At 43.7% G+C, this 22507-nt stretch overlaps 1 protein-coding gene across 14 annotated transcripts in view; it reads left to right on the forward strand.

The window, feature by feature from the left end:
* Window positions 1-22507, forward strand: part of TJP1 (tight junction protein 1) — a 1155396-nt gene that overhangs the window by 543838 nt on the left and 589051 nt on the right. For 3 of the 14 annotated variants that reach the window (XM_085644070.1, XM_085644072.1, XM_085644074.1), the window contains exon 1: window positions 17849-18144. The exons of 8 other annotated variants lie outside the window; for them this stretch is intronic. In XM_085644070.1, the coding sequence (XP_085500196.1) occupies window positions 18118-18144 (27 nt within the window). In that variant the 5' untranslated portion in view covers window positions 17849-18117. Of the gene's footprint in view, window positions 1-17823; window positions 18145-19423; window positions 19537-22507 lie in introns of those variants that run through there. 3 more of the 14 variants (XM_085644077.1, XM_085644078.1, XM_085644071.1) reach the window with 2 other exon arrangements.

Below are 22507 nucleotides of genomic sequence, written 5' to 3' on the forward strand. Positions count from 1 at the left end.
CTCCCACCCCACCCGCAACCACTACACCCAACGACACCGGACCCCAGAAGACCATACTCAGCTGGACTCCCCACAAGAACATGAAGGGCATCTGCTCTGGAGCACCCTCGGACCACTGCCCACGCCATATCTTCAACAGAGCCGGCACCGCCATCGTCCCCGAACTATGTCGCACCATCAACTCTGCCACCTTCCCAGAAGACTGGAAATACGCTGAGATTAACCCCTTGCTGAAGAAACCCTCTGCCGAGCCGACGGACCTCAAGAACTTCAGACCCATCTCTCTACTCCCCTTACCAGCCAAGGTCATTGAGGGGGCCATCAACTCTCCGAATTCATCTAAACGAACCACATCCTGGGCTTTCACGATGCTGGCATCCGAGACAAAGCCCTGGGATGGATCCGCTCCTTGCTCACCGGCCGAATGCAGAGTCAGACTGCTCACGGTTTGTCTCTGAACCCATATAGATCAGCTGTGGAGAGCCTGAGGGCCCCTCCTTTAGCCCTACTCTCTAACATCTAAATGGCCCTGCTCGCAGCCATCATCAGAAACCACAAACTGAACATCGTCTCCTGCGTCGATGTCACCCAGCAGATTCTTTCCCTCACATAGAACCTGCAGTTGCCAAAAACAACTTTCACGACGGGATGAAGGCTTTCACCACCTGGATGAAGAACAGCTGCCTCAATCTTAACTCTGAGAAGACCGAAGTCCTCATCATGGTCTCCACTTTTGTCGATTAGGACGACTCCTCATGGCCCACAGCACTTAGAACCCCACCCCCACAGACCACGCACGGAACCTTTGCATCGTCTTGCACTCCTCGCTCACCATAAGCCGTCAGATCAACGGCGTCTCATCATCCTGCTTCCACATGCTTCAAAAGATCTTTAAGTGGATCCCCATTAAGTCCAGGAGGACGGTCACCCATGCACTCCTCAGTAGCAGAATCGACTATGGCAAAACACTCTACACTGGCGTCACCCAAACTCAAGTAACTGCAGAACATTCAGAACACCTCCGCCAGACTCATCCTCAACATCCCCCACTGCTGTCACATCACCGGCCATCTGAGAGACCTCCACTGGCTCCCAGTCAGCAAAAGGATCACCTTCAAGCTCCTAACACACACCTAAAAACCCTACACAACGCTGGACCTGGATACCTCAACCACTGCATCGAACTCCATGGAGCCACCAGAGACTTTCGGTCCGCCCAACTGGCCCTGGCTACCATCCCCCGGATCCGCAAGACCTCGGCCAGAGGAAGATCCTTCTACTACGCAGCAAAGACCTGGAGCACCTTGCCTCTCAACCTCAGGCAATCACCGTCACTGCCTCAATCCAGGAAAGACCTCAAGACGTGGCTCTTCGACTGAACCACAGCACCTCCAACAGACCAGTAGTACCCCCCCCCCCCCAAGCGCCTTGAGACCCTTACGGGTGAGTAGTTGTGCTCATAGCCACCTGGTTCATTGACTGACTGCAAGCAGGTTTATGGTATGGGGACACGTTTCCTTGGATCAGGAAGCCAAATTGGAGTTGAGTTTGTGGCTGGGCAACCTAAATGCCTGGAACAGACGTGCAATCTTTGGTTACTCATCAGATGACATTCTTGAATCCAATGCGAGCCTTCTTGGATGAGGCGCTCGTCTGGGAACCCAGAACACAGGGGGCCTGTGGTCCCACACAGAGATGTCTCATTACATAAACTTTCTGGAGTTAACCGCGGGGATTTATTCCCTGATGAGTTACAAGCATTCCTTACAGGGCAGACCAGTACTCCTGAAGAAGGACAATGTCTCAACAGTTGCTTATATAAACCATTTAGGTGGCACAACATCCAAGAAACTTTGGATGTTCTGCCTGGTGCACAAAATCAGCCTGAAAGCAGAATACCTTCCTGGGGAGGCCAATATGTATGCCGATTGGAATTCCAGATTTCTAAGAATTTCTAAGGGATTACAGCGACTGGAAGCTGTACGTGCCAGCTATGGGGTCCACTGAGATGGGATTTATTTTCAAACAGACTCATCTTTCAGCTGAAGAGGTATTTCAGCTGGATGCCAGACCCGGGTGCTCTGGAAGTGAACGCCTTTCCGCAACCCTGTAAAGGAACTCAGGCATACTCCTTCCCTCCTTTTGCAATGATCAGAGAGTTCTTCAGAATGTCAGACAGGAGGTATGCTCTCTGGTTTTTATAACTCCCTTTTGGATTCCCAGGTATGGTTTCCATTGATTTTGAAACTTGCCTGCGACATACCCTTTCTTCTGCCAGCAGATGAAGGATTCTTAAGAAACGTGGATGAAGACATAACATAACATAACAGGTGTATTTGTAAAGCGCACGTTCACCCCAGCAACGGGGTATCTTGGCGCCGAAATAACAGATGTATATTGTTACCCAACTCAATGGTACTCATTTTATCAACCTCAAATGGATGAAAGGCTGAGTGGACCTGCCGGGATTTGAACCTGTGACCATGAGGTCGAACACAGGCCCCTGCAGTGGATGCATTAGTCCACTGAGCCACCAGACCCGGCGAACACCCTCTGATCTTGACAGGGACTTTGAATCATCTGGCCATGTCTGAACTGGGGTGGCAGAGTGAGCTAAAGAATGATGATGGATTAAACCCAGATCAGTTGACTGGGGGTGAGTGCTTGCAATGTTCAACACTCCGTCCATCATCCCCTTTGGTTTTGCTTTGTTCGTCCTGAGTTGGCAGGGTATGCCCAGACGTGGGTCCCTTGCTCACTTTGCCACTGGATTCAAGCTCGCCTGGCTGATGACGGCTGATTAGCCAAAAATCGGTCCCAGGATGCTTGTTTCCGGTACAGGGAAGACATGGCTTGGCAGTTCGGGCTGGACTGTTCCCATGAGGCACAGGGTCAGACTGATTTGCATATGGCCATGTCTGAACTGGGATGGCAGAGTGAGCTAAAGAATGATGATGGATTAAACCCAGATCAGTTGACTGGGGGTGAGTGCTTGCAATGTTCAACACTGTGTCCATCATCCTCTTTGGTTTTATTTTGAGTCTTCTTGCCTGGAAGGTATCAGGAGATCTAAGGAAATACCAGGACTTTCGGGAAGAGCTTGAGAGCTCCTTGAGGAGTCCTGGGCCCCACAGTAGATACAACGGAATATGGAAGAAATTGGTATGTAGGTGCCTGTAGAGGAACTTAGATCCCGTGGAGGCACCTATAGTTCAAGTAGCTAAGTTTTCAGTGGAACACCTTGATAAGGGACTTAGCTACAGAACACTTAACTGCTATAGGTCTGCAGTTTCTGCTGGTCATGCTTTAGTAAATGGACGGAGTGTTGGAAAAAAGCACAATGGTGTGTAGAATCCTTAAAAGTATCAGAAATGGGTATTGGAAATGAGGCATTCTGTATATATTATTGCATGTATAATGTACAAGTAATCTTGTTTAATTAGTGCTAGTAAGTACCTTTTGTTAGTGTGTTATGTATACAACTTCTTAGCTTTGTGTTTCTTTGGGAAAGGGGGATGTGTTCTATTGTCCCAGGGCATGTAAAATGTATGGGATGCTCCTGCATTCCTAATTGAACAGGTGGTCAGGAAAACAGTGGAATCAAGGAGAGAAGAGTCGGTTGGACTGCTGGCCGGCCGCTTCTTCTTCATGCAGTTAAGAACTTAATGAAGAAATATTCTTTTACTTACATATACAGCAGTTCTCTTCACCTCTCCTACTCTGACCACAAGGTAATGCATACTGTGTTGATGTTCTTGAGCTATGGAATTGTTTTTCTAATCAATTCTGTATTTCTCACCTGGTGGTGAACGACTGATACCTGTTGCAGCCAGGTGACTTTAATTTGAGCTATTCCTGGTGAGCAATTTCTTGCAAGTAGGATTTAAATGGATAGACTTCTCACTTTATGGTGGGTTACTTGTGCTTATTGTGATGGTGCACAAATGTGTTATGTTTACTGTGACCTGTGAATACTCACACTATCCAAGCATGCTCAAATAAACATGTGCTGGGTCCAACAAATATGGAACCCTGAAGAGAAGTGTGTAATCATTAATTCCTCTTTTTATTTTAGTTGGTGCACCATACAAGCAGGGAGTACCCACTGACCACTTTTCTCCTCCTCTCTATCCATCCATAACTCACATACTTAGTGACTAATCACTGACGGTAGAGTACGAGATAGTCCTGATGAATGCCTGGAACGGTTAGGGCCATGACAGCAAGTGGGCAGAAACATGTAGACATGCTACTAAGAGTCTGTACTGAACAGACTTCTGAATGCCTTGCTTTTATTGTTGTGTCGGTTGTGTGTGAGACTCTGAGGAAAGCCTGGAACGCTGTACTGTACATGTTGTTCGATTATGAGGAAATCTTGCACAGCTGCTATGCAGGATGTATCGGCACTGTGTATTACCGAAACTTAAAAAAAGACAGGCAGTTTTTTATTCAAAAGCCAAAGGGTGCCAAAAAAGATATTGATATATCTTGCAATCTTCTGCCATATAACTGCCATGAAATCTGCTGTTCTGCTATAACATTGATTAATTTCGTCCTCTCAGTTTTACCCGATAGCTGTAACCACTGTACAATTGTTAAAATGTAATAAAACATATTTTTAGTAAAGACACTACACACTTTAAGGAAGGAACAGCTTTATTCTGCAACCAGGCATTTCCGCTTCCCCGCAACTTCTCCCCCACTCACCTCCAACATTCCACTCTGCATTCTTTTCCCTCTGGATTTTAATAATGACATAAACATCAAATAATCACAAATATTGTCATTTAATGCCTTTGGCGCTTAATCATTCTCTTTGGTCTTACAGGACACATAGAAGTTGTTAGGGAAGCACCACCTTTACCCTTCCACTGCCAACATGATCAAAAAAGAACAGGTATTTCTGGCACACCTTTAGACAAATCTTTCTTCTGTGCCACCACTTCAACTGCAGAATCCTCTGTAACACAAACTTTTTCACTGATACAACCCTCAAAACTTTCCCGACGATTGGAATCTGTCAGATATTCTCCAAAACTTACTTTCCAATTGATAAGGCTCACCATACTTCCAGATTTGCCATACTTAGAACTCAATGCTACTCTCTTTAAATTCCAAACGTTCTCATCATCAAGATGTACTGAATTCTTTAATACCTGCACAATAATTTTTGGTTCAAGGAAAGCACTGACACCTGTATGTGACGTTAGCTTTCATATATGAAAGGTTTTCATAGAGAAATTGTAAACAAGTTTTGAAAAGAACTCCACTAAACCTGAAATTGAGTTAAAGTATTCTTTGTTTTGTGGACAAGGGGCATTTCTGATGGCATACAACATTCCATTTTTAGGTTGGGTACCGCAGCCACTAATCAAGTGTTTTAAGTAAGTAACATGTTCCTTTGCGAATCTGCACTTTAGAGTATTCTACTGTGAGGCCATGTTTATCTAACATGCTAAATACATTCTCCAACTTCCTGTCATGATCTTCCAGAGCCTTTCCCATAACTAAGATGTATTCCTGAAAAAACATAACATAACTCTCATTTACCAAATAAAATAAACACGAGGCATGGAAAGACTGCTGCTGCCAATCCAAATAACATCCTATTGAATCGAAAACACCCTACTTCTGTGAAGAAGACTGTGTATTTTTACTCTCCTGGTGGAGATGAACCTGAGGGTAGGCAGTGGACAAGCCTAAGGTGGGATTTTTTTTTTAATATCTTTAGTCATGGTGGGCATCTTATTTATTGTGCGTACAGGAATCTGATCAGCACGGATATTGCTGTTTAAATCACGTAAATCAGTGCCCGGTCTCACCTTTCCATTGGCCTTCCTAACCATTAAGTTGAAACAACAGTTTCTAGAATTCCTGCTTCAACTAAACGTGACAGCTCTTTCGTGACGTAATCCCCGATCGTTATAGGTACATTTCTCACCTTGTGGACGTTTGGGATAGCCTTATCCTTAACAATAATCGTATGGTCAAAGTGTTTTAACTTGCTTATCTTTCCACTGAACACATCAGAGAATTTCTCTAGCATTACTTTTCCCGTGATTTCATCTAAATCTAACAATAAACCTTGCTGTTGGGATCTAACACAATATGCAAGTTTCTTTGAGCCAACCATTCTAAAACTGATGGACCTTTCTTTGCTACATATAGTTTTTCATATGCCTTCCTGTTTTTAAATATGAAAATAAGATTTCTCTAACACATCATGTCAATAGTCTCACCAGTATAACTTTCCAGGGCAATATCGGACTTTTCCAATTTAGACCCTAATTTCTTTTCAAAATTATTTCTCGACACAATTTCATTCACAGTTATGTAGGGTGATACTGAATCTGCAAATATGTGTAAACCTATGTACCCTAACTTGATAATGCACATTGATTTGTTTTTACATTCTCTTTCTGAAATGTTTAAAACCACTTCTCCCTTTGCATTTAACACCTTGCTATTACCACTCTTTTCCTCGTCACTTGATGTGTCTGTATGCCCTACTTCTAAACACTTAACTTTGTCACTTTTCTTAGTTTTCATTCTGCAGACGCGCATAATGGCTTGTTTTTCCACACATGCCACATTTCTGTTTTAGAGCTGGACAATTTTTACCGTAAGTTGAGAGTAGTGCTATTACATATATAACATATTAAATTAGCTTCATACATTTTTTGTTTTCACTTTTTCCTTTTTTTATAAAGTTTGTTTGAAGAAGTCTTATCAGTAAATACCTTAGCTACAACATCGGGCTCAGGTTCGGCAGTCATTTTCTTTAGTGCTCTAGCAGACCTTCCAGACATTTCTGCTTTACATACAATAGACATTATTTCTTTCAACACTACTCTAGCTCGATCACGAACATGCATCACAACTTGGTCATGTACAAGTTCTTTCATTATCCACAAAATCTGCAATCTAAGGATAGCTTCCTCAAAGCTGTAACATCCTCATCTGTTGATTACTCCTTCTGTTGCTTTCTGTGGAAACACCTGTACTTGGTAATGCCAATGCACTCCCTTGGTGAAAAATACATATCCAATTGTGTGATTGCTTCATTAAATATTTGTTGAGGTAAGTTGGGTGTGCAGTTCCTTAAGGAAAGGTAACAAGAGGAGAGGAGTTGTATTTATTGTTCCAGGGGTGTGCCCTCTCAGGAGCAAGGGCCCTCACACACCCGGATGGGTGTCATGCTTCATCATTGGGATAGCTCCTCGTCCCCGACGGGCATCCAATAGGGGGATTTTAGCCGGAGATCTTTTCTTTTAGCAGTTTGATGAAGTGAGGGTGTTTGGGCTTGAGTGGTGTGTGTAGAGTTGTGAAGGAAAGTGGGTTTAAAATATGTTAAGAGATGCTAAGGGTCAAATTATTTAATAAATGAGTTTGCTCACCTAATTAAAAGATGTGGTGCTCTGTTAGGAAAATAATAGTCCTTATAAGCTTTGAGGAAGAATAGCTCTAAAACGGGTTAAAATGTTTCTCGCCTATATATGTCAGTCAGAGACCATGTAGTGGTTCTTCTGGACCTCAATAAATGTAAATTGATACTTGTATAGCGCACTACTCACCCGCAAGGGTCTCAAGGCGCTTGTACGAATACCGCTGTGGAACCCATCCTGGCTTTCCCTGTGAGGCGTCCACTCCTGGGCACCCCCAAGGTTGGAGGCCAGGCATCCTTAGCGTTGTGGGGGCCGTTGTGGAGATTAAGCAAGCTATTGCCCAGAGTTGCAGAGTGGGACTCCATGGTTGGAATAGGCACCGAGGCGAGAATTATCATGTCCGTGGAATTTTTGAGCCCAAGACCCGCCGAGGTGGGGAATTGAACCCTGGTCCCGGGCTAGACCTCTGCATCAGGGTCTGCCGCTCTAATCATTGAGCCACACTTCTCCATAATAAAGAACCTATGGTGCTTTTGGATGGATCCAATTAATGGTATAGTGATCAGTCACACAACAGGTTAACAAGTAATTTTATACCATTAACTGGAATAATGCAGTTCCCTGGAACATAAAAAAGACAAACAAATCACAAACATATGGTTATAGTTAAAATATATATATATTCCTCAAAGGCATGCACAACGCCCACTGACTGCATACAATCTCATGGTGCCCTGATATGCATCCTGGCATAGTGGCCACTGAGGCTTACTTCAATCAAACAATGCCACTTACCTAACATACCATGAGGACAACATACCATGAGGAGTTGACTGAGGAAGCGCCTTATTAAGTGCCCTGTACTGGTAAAAAGCATGGCAGGTTAAGCCTCGGACGCGTCTTACCATGGTCTCGGGATAGTGACCCTGATGCTCTTGTCTACTTACTGTGACGCGTAGTAGCGTCCTCCGTATGACCTACCTTGTCGCGGTCACCTCTGCTGGTAGCGAGACATGGGGCTATTTAGGATGTCGCCGTCTGAAATGCGTCTTGCGTCGCGACATAGGGAGGTACACTAGACCTTCAACCTCAGTCGCCATATTGCAGTGAGAGACTGTAGGATCGCCGGTTCAATACACGAAAGTGCATTGTGTGAAAGATTAGTATGACATGTTGGAGATTTTCATTAGGCAACATTTTTTTTCAAAACAATATTCTGTAAAGTAATATCTGTATTTAGAGAAACATTACATTCAATTAGACACACTCAAATGTCAGTGTTTTTTTCTACTATCAACAAAGATCCTGAAATGGGGAATAGTATGGCCCTCATGACCTACGCAACATGTCTCCTCCGAAACTAGAGGTCAGTATATCGGTGGACTTTATCTTAGACTCTGGTCTGATTCCCCAAACTTATAGGGCAGTCAACCTAGGAATTGCAGAATACCCTAGTGCCTGGTGGTATCTGATTGCACTTGGAACGTGCTCTAACCAACATGGAAGATTGCAGTATAATTACAATTTTTCATCACTGGCTGTGTACGTTGTTATTCTTTTTTTTGTGTGGAGTATGTGTGAGCTAACTTATGAGGATAAGTCATCTCTATATTGTGCTACTTAGTTGAAGAGATCTAAAGCACCATGTGTCAGACCGGTGGGGGGTGTATGCACACTGTCTGAATCTCCTGTGATCCCTTGGGCTCCCTTAACACGTGGTGTCCGGGACCCACGCAACAGGTCCGTAGGGAGCTTTTGCCATGAGATGTCACAATCTTACCCTAAGGCCACAAGAATATCAGGGTTCACAAAGGGCCAGTCACGGATTATACTTCAATATAGTAGTAAGCAGGGCTTTAAGTGGGATGAAAAAACTGGGGGGTCTCTCAAAGGGGCGTGGCCAATGTCATTAAGGGCGTGGCTTAAAAACTGGGAAGCAAAATATCTGTGCTTAGCAATGGTTGTTAGTTGCATAAGATAAATAAGCAGCAACTATGGCTTGTTATATAGAATATTGAGAATGCTTCCTCTTAACGCCCTGGTGACACCACAACAATGTTGCTACTCTTGAATTTCAAAAAGAGAAGGGAAATCAGAGAGAAATTACTCTCTTTAAAGGATTTCCCTTCCCGTTCAACGCTCACCTGGCATGACCTCATGCTCTAACTTCTCCACTAGTGAGAAGTGAGCAGTGTGAGCATGCGCCACGTCATGTTGTGCCTGCTGTCACTGCAGTCCGGGTAAAAAACGGACCGGCTGTGCCAGGGTACAAAACAGAGACCGATAGAGATCCGTTTCGAGGCTTCCTTAAAAAAACTGCCGGTGCTCAGACCCGGCCCACTTAAAGACCTGGTAGTAAGGTTTGTGTATCATCATCTATTGGGACCTTTATGTGTTCAATTTGCTCCAAGGGATCTCATCATTTAGTTCCTCTTTGTGGGTGGCTAACCTGAAGAGCCAATTCTGTTCCTTTTTTTAAAGCGCCTCTTGTCTCATTTTTGTGTTTGACTCGAGAACTGTCAATTTTAAATCACTTGGAGTGTGGCCAGCGTTCAACAAATGTGTGCTCAATTTTGTGTTTGCCATTTTGCACCTTATATTGCTCTTGTGTTCTGTATTTCTCACTTTGATTGCTCTGATAGTCACCCCTAGGTATTTTAACTGGCAGGGACGAGTGAATGTATATATATATATATATATATATATATATATATATATATATATATATATTACCTAGGACCGTGTTTCCATAGGAAATCCGCAACATTCTATTTTGAATAACTTTGGCGCCGATTGACGAATCCTGGCGAAATTGTCAAAACAGGTGGGGCACTCCGCTCCGCTCCTGCCCTGAAAGTCTCGGGGGGATTCGTCAAGCAGGGGCTGAGAAAAAGGGGGGGTCCCAAAACATATTTTCCCCATGCATTTTTCCATAGGACCTTTAGTCCAAGCTACAGCCCGAACGGCTGAACAGAATTACTTGAAATTTGGCAGAGAGGTAGTCCTCAGAGCAGGGATGTGCCTTTTGTAGGTCTGGTGTAAATGTGTTCAGTATTTGCTGCCGTGCGCGAGCTTAATTCTGATTGGTGGTTACATGACTGTAAACATTCGAATCGGTCGAAATCAGGAAGTGTCGGCCTCCATTTTGTGTGTCTCACACTGATAAACAAAGGAGGAGAACGTGGAAAGGGGGCAACGAAGAGAGTTGCAGACCCCCTAGCGTTTGTCAGGGGGTCCAAGAAGGTCAGAAAAGTATGAAAAATACATTTAAATTTTTTTAAAAAAAATCACGGGGTACGCGTATGGTAAGCTTACCGTACGCGTACGGCAGAAAAAAAAAATAAAAAAAATAGAAGTAAAAAACAAATTTAAGTGTTTAGATATTAGGGGGCTCTAAAAAGAGCCGTTGTGTTTATGAAGTGTTTTTCGGTACCTACAAGTAAGTACCGATGCAGAGTCTAAAGTTCAAGAGGAAGACTCTGTTGCCTTCATCAGTGAAATGTACACCGTCTCCTCTATAAATGCCTTGCATGTTGTAACGCAAGTTGTTGTGGTATATAGAACCCATACCATAGTCTCTGAGGAAAGCAGAAATAGATTTGTTGACGTGCTTTCTTGCTTTGTCAATCTGCGGACAAAATTGGTTGGACCAGTTCCACTTTTGCCTTTGGCATATGTTAGAATATACAAAGGCAGATTGAGGAAAAAGCGACATCAATTGCACAAAGGTGTCCTTATTTACCCATTTATTCTTCCATTAACCTTTAGATATACATATATAAAAAATATTTATTTTTCAGAAAGACACATATTCACTGGATGATGTCATCAGTGATGTCATGAGTGATGTCATTTGAGATGTCATGAGTGATGTCATGAGTGATGTCACTGACCATGTCATGAGTGATGTAATATGTGACGTCATCAGCAGTGGATTGCGGTCGCGCGAGTTATAGTTAGCTGAACTAACTATAACGGGGGAATTTCAATAGAATGTTGCGGATTTCCTATGGAAACACGGTTCTAAATATAACTACCTACTGGCGACCGCCAGTAGGTAATATATATATATATATATATATATATATATATATATATATTCACTTAAAAAACCATAGGTTTCACACACGTTATAGTTAGGAATTAGCATTTAAAAAACCTTGCAAATTCACTGAAAAAACCATAGGTTTCACACATGTTATAGTTAGCTGGACATTTCACTCGTAAAAAACCATTGAAATTCCGCCGTTATAGTTAGTTCAGCTAACTATAAATCGCGCGACCGCAATCCACTGCTGATGACGTCACATATTACATCACTCATGACATGGTCAGTGACATCACTCATGACATCACTGATGACATCTCAAATGACATCACTCATGACATCACTGATGACATCATCCAGTGAATATGTGTCTTTCTGAAAAATAAATATTTTTTATATATGTATATCTAAAGGTTAATGGAAGAATAAATGGGTAAATAAGTGTCTAAATGGATGTTTTTTTTTGTAAAATGAATTGTATAACTGACTTATTAACAGTATCTTAGTGAATACAGTGATGTAATATGTGACGTCATCAGCAGTGGATTGCGGTCGCGCGAGTTATAGTTAGCTGAACTAACTATAACGGAGGAATTTCAATGGTTTTTTACGAGTGAAATGGCCAGCTAACTATAACATGTGTGAAACCTATGGTTTTTTCAGTGAATATATATATATATATATATATATATATATATTACCTACTGGCGGTCGCCAGTAGGTAGTTATAGTTAGGACCCTGTTTCCATAGGAAAACCGCAACATTCTATTTGGAATAACTTTGGCGCCGGTCGACGAATCCTCGCGAAATTTTCAAAATAGGTGGGGCGCTACTCTCCGCTCCTACCCTGAAAGTCTCGGGGGGATTCGTCAAGCGGGGGCTGAGAAAAAAGGGGGGTCCCAAAACGCATTTTTCCCATACATATTTCCATAGGACCTTTAGACACAGCTACAGCCCGAACGGCTGAACAGAGTTACTTGAAATTTGGCAGAGAGGTAGTCCTCAGGTCAAGGAAGTGCCTTTTGTAGATCTGGTGTAAATCTGTTCAGTAGTTCCTGAGAAAATAGTATTTAAATCAATATATATATCTGTGGCAGCTTACGGTGCGCTTACCGTGCGCTTACGGTAAGCTTACCGTACGCGTACGGTGCCGTGCGCGAATCTGATTGGCTGTTAGATCTTAGTAAACATTCGAATTGGTCGAAACCAGGAAGCGGCGGCCGCCATTTTCTCTCTCGCACTCTGAGGGGGGGTGGAAAAACAAAGGGAAAAAACATGTAAAGGGGCTGTTTAGACACCTCCTAACCACCTAGCCTTGATGAAGGTGTCCCCCAAGACCCCCCAAGGCCAAAAAGTCAATTTTAATTTTTTTTTTAAATTCGGCGATTACGCTTACCGTACGCGTACGGTAAAACAATTTTTTTTAAAAAAATTATCCATACTCTCCCCACTCCGTGTGCAAACGGTGCCCGAAGGGCACCATTTGTGCATGGCATATGCGCAAGGATGGAAATATAAAAGATTACCTTTCACAATGAAGTGCATAATATGTCCTCCATGTGCGCACGGTGCGCGAAGCGCATCGTGCGTACATGGCCCATCTAGCGTAACGTGGGCACGCGGTGCGCGTAGCGCACCGCGTGCCTACCGTGCGTGCACGGCACTAACTGCGTAAAGTGGGCGCGCGGTGCGCGAAGCACACCGCGTGCTCACTGTGCGCGCACGGTGCGCGAAGCGCACCGTGCGCGCACAGAACGAACTGCGTTAAGTGGGCGCGCACGCCACGAATGGCGTAAAGTAACTTAGCATTTAAAAAACCGTACAAATTCACTGAAAAAACCATAGGTTTCACACACATTATAGTTAGGAATTAGCATTTAAAAAACCTTGCAAATTCACTGAAAAAACCATAGGTTTCACACATGTTATAGTTAGCTGGACATTTTACTGATAAAAAACCATTGAAAATCCCCCGTTATAGTTAGTGCAGGCAACTATAACTCACGCGACCGCAATCCTCTGCTGATGACATATGTGTCTTTATGAAAAAAAAATATTTGTAATATATGTATAGCTAAAATTTAATGGAAGAAGACATGGGCAAATAAGTGTCTAAATACAGTATTAGCATCAGCAGAGGATTGCGGTCGCGTGAGTTATAGTTGCCTGCACTAACTATAACGGGAGAATTTCAATGGTTTTTTATCAGTAAAATGTCCAGCTAACTATAACATGTGTGAAACCTATGGTTTTTTCAGTGAATATATATATATATATATATATATTCACTGAAAAAACCATAGGTTTCACACACGTTATAGTTAGGAATTAGCATTTAAAAAACCTTGCTAATTCAATGAAAAAACCATAGGTTTCACACATGTTATAGTTAGCTGGAAATTTTACTGATAAAAAACCAATGAAATTCCCCCGTTATAGTTACTGTAGGCAACTATAACTCACGCGACCGTAATCCTCTGCTGATGCTAATACTGTATTTAGACACTTATTTGCCCATGTCTTCTTCCATTAAATTTTAGCTATACATATTTTACAAATTTTTTTTTTTTCATAAAGACACATATGTCATCACCAGAGGATTACGGTCGCGTGAGTTATAGTTGCCTACAGTAACTATAACGGGGGAATTTCACTGGTTTTTTATCAGTAAAATTTCCAGCTAACTATAACATGTGTGAAACCTATGGTTTTTTCATTGAATTAGCAAGGTTTTTTAAATGCTAATTCCTAACTATAACGTGTGTGAAACCTATGGTTTTTTCAGTGAATTTGTACGGTTTTTTAAATGCTAAGTTACTTTACGCCATTCGTGGCGTGCACGCCCACTTAACGCAGTTCGTTCCGTGCGCGCACGGTGCGCTTCGCGCACCGTGCGCGCACAGTGAGCACGCGGTGCGCTTCGCGCACCGCGCGCCCACTTTACGCAGTTAGTGCCGTACACGCAAGGTGGGCACGCAGTGCGCTACGCGCACCGCGTGCCCACGTTACGCACCGTGCGCACATGGAGGACATATTATGCGCTTCCTTGTGATAGGTAATCTGTTAAATTTAATTTGTAAGTGATGACAATAATATGCCATGCACAGAGAGTGTTTTTTTTTTTTATTAAATTTTTTTGCGTAAGCGCACCGTACGCGTACGGTAAGCGTAATCGGCGAAATTTTCAACAAATAAAAATTTACAGTTTTTGGCCTTGGGGGATCTTTGAGGACTCAACTAACATGGCTATGTGCATGGGCGCTATCTAAACAGCCCCTTTATATGTTTTTTGCCTTTGTTTACAGCCCCCCCCTCAGAGTGCGAGAGAGAAAATGGCGGCCGCCGCTTCCTGGTTTCGGCCGATTCGAATGTTTACTAAGATCTAACAGCCAATCAGAATCGCGCTCGCGCACGCCACCGTACGCGTACGGTAAGCTTACGGTAAGCGTACCGTAAGCTGGTTCAGATATATATATTGATTTAAATGCTATTTTCTCAGAATCTACTGAACAGATTTACACTAAACCTACAAAAGGCACTTCCTTGACCTGAGGACTACCTCTCTGCCAAATTTCTAGTAATTCTGTTCAGCCGTTCGGGCTGTAGCCCTGTCTAAAGGTCCTATGGAAAAATGCATGGGAAAAACGCGTTTTGGGACCCCCCTTTTATCTCAGCCCCCGCTTGACGAATCCCCCCGAGACTTTCAGGGTAGGAGCGGAGCGTAGCGCCCCACCTATTTTGAGAAATTCGCGAGGATTCGTCGACCGGCGCCAAAGTTATTCAAAATAGAATGTTGCGGATTTCCTATGGAAACAGGGTCCTAACTATAACTACCTACTGGCAACCGCCAGTAGGTAATATATATAGAGAGATATCTATCTATATATATATATATATTCTAAAATTACAATGGTAGTGTTTTCTTTGTGTCCATGTCAAAGAGTCATTCAGTTGAATTGTCTTTGTAGCCTCAGTTGTAGCACATACACTACATTGTCCACAAGGGAAGTGTACCACAACTGGTGGTAGATTCCACAATGGTTTTGGTGATATGGCAGTAGTGTGGGGTCTTGCATGGAAGAGTATATCTTTTAGGTTCACTGTTTTGGTACAGTTTGACAGATGTGGATGAGGCATATTTACCACACTTAAGGTTGTGCATGGAATAAACTTCATACCATACCTTATCATGATTGATCATATTCAATTAGCGGTGGTCGAGCTGCTGAAAGATTGAGCCAGGTTTGACCCTGAAGCCTGGCTTTGGTTCGGCTCAAGGTCCTGTTGGATCCTCGAGCCCATAATGAGACGAACTTTCATGTGGCTTCTGCCTGACACCCATCCTCTGGCTTCATGCAAAACATGGTAAAAAGAAAGAATTTTAGGTAAAATGGAGACACAGCTACCCATTGAGCAGCTGATTTATTTGTACAAAGAGAATTCACAAAACCTGCATTGATTGCGGATTTCCAGTTATACCAAATTGTGTAATGTTTAGCAAATATTTTATTTTACAGATCCTTCTTAATTATTACATACAAAAGCACCTCCAAATGCATGAGTTCAGAATACCGGCTTTACAAAAACTACTGCGCTTAATTTAATAGACTATGTTGCTCTTTAAGAATCTGGGCCACATACAGGCTTCACATGACAACTATCTTGCATCGTTGTTTCCTATTGCTACTGTCTCGAGGGAGAGGGCACGGGATGAATAGTTCTAAGCTCTTTTTTTATCTAATACTTTTAATACGTAGTTCTCGGTGCAGTGGACTTTTAGTGCACGGACATTAAGAGCCAAGAGAGACTTGGCTAGGATCGCCTGGTTAATTTGTTGGCTTACCCGCCTCTAGTTCCAATTCAACAAACGAAAACAATTTATCAAATCTCTATACATTCTATAAGTTTCCAACGGTTGGCAAATAGGTGGGTGTCCTTTGAATCAGTGCTTTAAATGGGCAGGTATTCACCGGTACTGAGTACCGGCACTTCCAAATGTTCTAGCCGTCAGTACCAGCACTTTTCTTTAGTCAAGGGAGAGTACAGGTACCGTGATTGATGGCACGGCAGGCTCAGGTTCGGTATCGCCTCCAAGGCAGGACAGATGCCACTCTGCTTCCGGATCTCGCAATCACACTGAACCTCTGAAGTAGACTTTTGCAGGGATGCTGCTAAAGTCCAGGGGCGACCCTTTGAATTTCCCCCACACTGCAGGGGTTTGAGAGGGCTTGCGTCACACGCTGTGATCAACAGAACAGGGTCTAGCCAGACCCTGCACTGTTAATTAAGTAGGCGTGCAGCGACCATTCAGGTGAAAGTGTTTTAGCCCCCTCCACCCACTCTGGGTCAAGTGCGTGAAATGGCCTGGACTGGGACCGTGGTCAATAATCCAGCCCCATTTAGGTCATTGCACTGGCCTTACTAAAGAGAGTGGCAGTGCAGCACAATCCTACACCTTCCTCAAAGACGTTTTTTTTCATGTTTGTTTTTTTTCAGCGCAGGAGCTGCTTGCCTTGGTGTGCCCCATCAACACTTATATCTACATTTACATAAAAGCAACGGATCCACGGGTGTGAAGGTAGCCCTGCCCAAAGAGAAATGCATTGCAGGGAACGCTGCAGCACTCCAGAAATGAACTTCCCTGACAACTGGCAATGGGTCTGGTTGGGGGGGAAACGAGATTAACATAGAAGGAAGGGGGGAGGGAGGAATGTAAAAAAGTGAGGCGACAGGTGAAGGTAGGATTGACACTTTCTTCAGATCAAAAATACCAGATAGTTCATTTCTGAAATCGGGGCTTCGAAATGGCATTTTAACACAAATTTGTGTAAAGTTAAAAATCTGCTGTATTTCTTGTTAACTTTAAATATATATATATATATATATATATATATATATATATATATATATATATATATATATATATATATTTGTACAAGGAAATGTTAACATATCCGGTTTGGTGTTCATGTTGTGTAATGAGTTAGCTTGTTCTGTTTGCATTAACACATTTCTCGTGTTTTAATATGTGCGGCAACTGGTATAGAAGTCATTATGTATCATAATGTCTTGCCCTTAGCCCCACCCCTAGCCCCGCCCACTTGTCACACCTCTGGCTCTTTTGAATGAGTACCTGCTCTTATTTTTTCCCATTTAAAGCACTGCTTTGAATTACTCTACAGCATACTCACCTTCAGCTGTCCAGCGTGTGTGGGCCAGATCAACCACCAATTACTTTCTCTGGACTCATTTCTTCGTGAGTCCCCCAATAGCCCGTGTTTATCTCGACAACTACCCTCCCTCAGGCCAACTGCCCCGCGCCGCTTGCACACGCCGCGCTGTACTTTCCGCTAGTGCAGCTCTTCACAGCAGAGCCAGAGTGTGGTCACGTGACGGACGTGAGGCAGCGTCGTTGCGAAGGGCGGGTTCTCTCGGGAGCTGGTCGCTGCCAGCGGAGGATCTACAGCGAGCTGAGCCACTGCAGAACTGGGGTGGCAGCACCGCGCACACGGATACAGACAGGGGACAGGCACAGGACCCGCCGCTGGGAGGAGCCGGGGCAAGAGGCGTCTTGGGAGTGCCGCAGCCCTGCCCTCTGCCCCCGCACGGAGGTGCGCGGCCAGGGGGCGCAGTGAGGGCGACTGGTGCTTCACAGTTACGGCGGCACCCGGGGGAGAAACAAAATGTCTGCCAGAGCCGCCTCCAGCAAGGTGAGTGCCCGGCCCGGGGCAGGGAGGGGCGTGGGCAGAGGCCCAGCGCTGTCCAGCTCTCCAGATAACCCACTGATCGCAACACTCATGTCCTGGAAGTACTGAAGCCTCAATCAGTGCCAGGCACCCACTCTGCAACCCTCACTGGTCCATGGGCAGGCTGTCCTGCCGGTGCAGTGTCCAGACTGTCCACTCCCTTTCTCCAGACCGTATCTGCAGCCTCTGCTCAGTCCGCCCTTTCTCGAGACTGCACAACCCCTGTGGTAGGGTTCTCCATACCCTGTGTGTAGCTTAATGTGTGACCGCTGACCACTTCTCTATTTTTCAGTGTCCAGTCTGCCTATGCACCGGGTACCCTTGACTTGTAGAAAGCTGTTTAAAAAGCCAGCTTGTTGCCTTCTTTCTCAACGCTAGTACTGTATGGTAGGGGTAGCTATTTCGTTTTCAAATAAATGTTAATATTACTCATCTTGATTTGCTGATTACATTTCTCCCAGTATTTCTTCCTGAATACCTTAGTCTCATTTGTTTTGGCATAAAACCTTTTGAGTGTTTCCATGCAATAATGCATGATATATCCCGTTATCTGCACGTTTGCTTACAGTCCTATCGCAACCCTTTGATGAATAAGAACTTCGGGTCATAAGAGACCATACTTGTTTTCAAGCAGAAATCTTGACGTGTCTCCTGTAGTGATCAACAGCAGGGATGTCTCATGGGGAGGGTACTAGGTGTTGTTCGCCCGTACAAGAGTTTAAACACGAACTTCAGCATCCTATTTGTAAACCTCCATCACGCTGTCCTGGGTGGCCTGTGACTGGGGTTGCCGTTGCTCTTTAGGGTGTATTGCTACTCGTTTGTCCGCTTGCTACCTGTTGAATTCCGAGTGAGCAGCAGGCTGGATTGTCTGACAGTTGTATTTTCCCGTTTGTTTTGTATCTCCCGTGCCTACCGCTACCTGTTGAACACAGCGTAACAACAGACCCTCTGTGCACTGAGAGCAGCAGGGATCCCCTCCCATGAGCGATCCCACTGCCTCCGCTGTTTGTTTACCTTCCAGGGCACTCGATAACGCTACCATGGGGTGGGGAGGGGGGTCTTGTCCTACATAATATGGGTTTTCCTCCGACACTTCGCTTGGGAGTGCCCCCGAATGACATCGCCATGCTCCTTTTCCACCGTCTTCCTGTGTAGCGTAGGTCATGTTGAATTAGTTGGTGTTGGGCGAGGCGGTGACACATAGGAGAGGGAGGTTCCTATCACTTTGCTGATCAGGAATGTTTCCTTTCCGGTTTGGTGTGGAATGTTGCCGGTCGGATACGTCCGCGCTACATAGAAGATGAATACAGGACGGCGGCTGTGGTGATCTGGTTGCTAGCTATCCCTTTATGAGTAGGATGCCTTTTTTTTAGAATCGGAGATTGTAATTAGTCTTTTTTTTTTTATTTAGTTACTAATCCCTCTCAATATACTCACCAGTCTAGCTCATTATTTTCTGCTCCAAATGTCTGCTTTAAGTGTTCCCCTAATAGACATTCGCTCGATCACTTTTTTATTTTTAAATGTTTCCATATTACATTTCTGAAATTAAATGATTTAAACCAACATGCCTTCCGTTCAAGACGTCATCGTCTTCCGATAAGTGTCGACTGATAAAGTCACTCTTTTGCATATCGGTATGCTTGCTGGGTTGGCAGTAGGCAGGGTGAGGGTCTGGTACTGCATTGGGAAGGCTGCGCCAGGCGCGTTTCGCGTCAAAGCTTAGGCATGTTTAAAGGGATTTGTTTATGGTACAGGTGTAGCGCCGGGTGTACTCTGAACTCTCCAGCTGTAACTGCTGCACTGCCCGAGGGAGGGGAGGAGGAACAGCAGCTTTCTTTCATACACACGCTGCCATTCTTTTCTCGCTGTCTTGTAAGTGGCAGCTAAGCTACACGGCGATCTCTGCCTGCCTTCGGTTAATTCGCCCTAAAAGTAAAACAATATATATTTTAGTAAACTTTACTGTCTGGCTTTCACTTTATTCAGTGATTCCAGGATTACAGCCTCAAAAGTAATGCTGTCGAAATCCATAGTGAAACTCACTGTGCAGTTTCGCCGTGTCATTTATTGGCAGCCGCTCGTAGCGATAAGGCGAGCAATGAATGTCTGTAGCCGTGGACTGCCCAGAGTGTGGCTGCGGGAATTCGTGTCTCAGGTGCAGTATCAGAGACCTTTAGGTTGAATTGGACGTGGGGCCCCAAGAGCCATTTCCATCCGCATTTCAAACTTTAAACTGATTGTTTTGGTTCTCGTGTCTAGATGGTCAGTGGCAGCAGTCTCTGACTGATAACAGTAGATAGGATTGCGCATTACAACCTAGCGGCATATTTAGAATTTTAACGTTAATCACCCTCTTCTAAATGTCATGGGTTCATAAAATATTTCTGGAATAGAAGAAATTTCTGTTTTTGTGTGTGGTGGAATGGTCTTAGGTGGTTATTGCCCTCCACAGATACGCTCATGAGTCATGACCGTGTACATGTGCAAATTGTTTAATGCGTTCAACTTTACTTCATAATTTATATTTGAGACATTAGAGGACATCTGCTCCGAGGTGCTCCTAACATTACATTTTGCACATTGAATAAAGTCCACCGACGTTTGTTTAGGTATTACAAGTGGATACCCGAATATTCCTATTTATGGAGGGGTTTGTTGCTCCTTCCAGTAAGAATGTGCCATGGCGCACGACCTAAAGACACCCCAGAGGCCCATAAAATGATACATGTCGCGGGTAATGCAATCGCGTTTCTGCATTGATTGATGGCCTTGTTTCGAGGCCAGACAAACCGAACAAGCACTTAGGACCAGCAATCGTAAAACCTACTAATGAATCGGAGAGCTCGGATATGTACTCCCAGCTAGCCAAGGCTTCATGTAAATCATGGTTTCCACGATAGAACGTTTTCTTGCTCTTTTCAAATACTATTTTATTGATCCACCATTACCTTCAGATGCGCTGTTCACATGGGAAGATGGACAGCCCCTATGATAGGGTTGACCATTTATGTCCTTTGTGTGACATATCACTTGCGTTTTCAACGTTTTTTACTGATTTTATAAAAAAACGTAGCTGCTTACCTTTTTGATATGTGTAGTAAGTGTGTATTTAATGTAATTACTTCTCCGTTTACATTTCTCTCCTTGACAAATCCGCTGGGCTAATGTGCCTCTGAAACACCTCCTTTACTCCTATGTGCAGCTCCATCTGGATCGTCGTCTATATATTCCAGTATAGTGCTATCTCCCCGTATTAAATATACATGTTCAAATTGGTCACGGAATTGGAACTATTTTCAAATTCTTTTATCCTACTGTGCTCTGAACGATCGACCTTGGGCTGTAATCTTGCTTTTAAAATGAATATTTCACTTAGACTAATGAGAGATGGGTAGGCACTCGAAGAGCCTCGTGTAACTATAGCCATACCTTACCGAGAGTTTTAAACCCTTGCAAAGCTGTTAACATACTTTCTAGGGCTGCAGCCATTTACATTTTTCTATACATACTAGCAGAGTGTCCATGGAGTGTATGAACATGGGCATCGTAATGGAAAGGGCCATAGGCATACCATTTGTTACCACCTGCTGGTAGTACCCAGTACTGGCAAAAGTGGTAGAAAGTATATCATGTTCCCCCAATTTGAGCAGCTCCGACCTGTTTTTGAAAGTAAACCCAGCCAGCTGTGGCGGCAATGTGGAGCACAGTTTATGTGTACCCTAAACACCTAAATAAGGCCAGACAGAATGGTTTTATCCTTCAGGGGCGTTTAGTTGATATTTCGATTGGTGTGATCTTTTTTAATTTTGAATAGTTGTTAGTTGCTGGAATTTCAGAAAACCTATATATATTCCGGCTGTATTTTTTTTCCTTCAACACCATTTTCCTTTACTGTTGTTATATGATTGCAGTACTGTTATTTATCATGTAATGAGAGCTCTTATTAATGATAAAACTGTAAAATCCTGTGGTCCTCTACTACACCCATGTAAGTGTACACACCGCTGTTGTGGTAAATGCATTGTTGTATGTTTTTTCAATGAATTTCATGCACGTGTGTGCATACATGCATTATTGTTAATTGATTTGGCACACGCAATACACAAATGATCAGTGGTGATTACAGCCAATGGTCAGTAAGCTAGGAAGCTGTTGGGATCCATACTGACCGGACTTGTCTCAGGGTGTGTATGTTTGTATAAGCGTGCATGCATATGTGCGTAAATGTATGTATATATGTGTGTGTGTGTGTGTGTGTGTATGTATGTATGTATGTGTATATGTGTGTATATATATATATATATATATATATATTATTTCT

The sequence above is a fragment of the Triturus cristatus genome, chromosome 3_1, assembly GCF_964204655.1.
Source record: "Triturus cristatus chromosome 3_1, aTriCri1.1, whole genome shotgun sequence".
NCBI classification, from domain to species: Eukaryota; Metazoa; Chordata; class Amphibia; order Caudata; family Salamandridae; genus Triturus; species Triturus cristatus.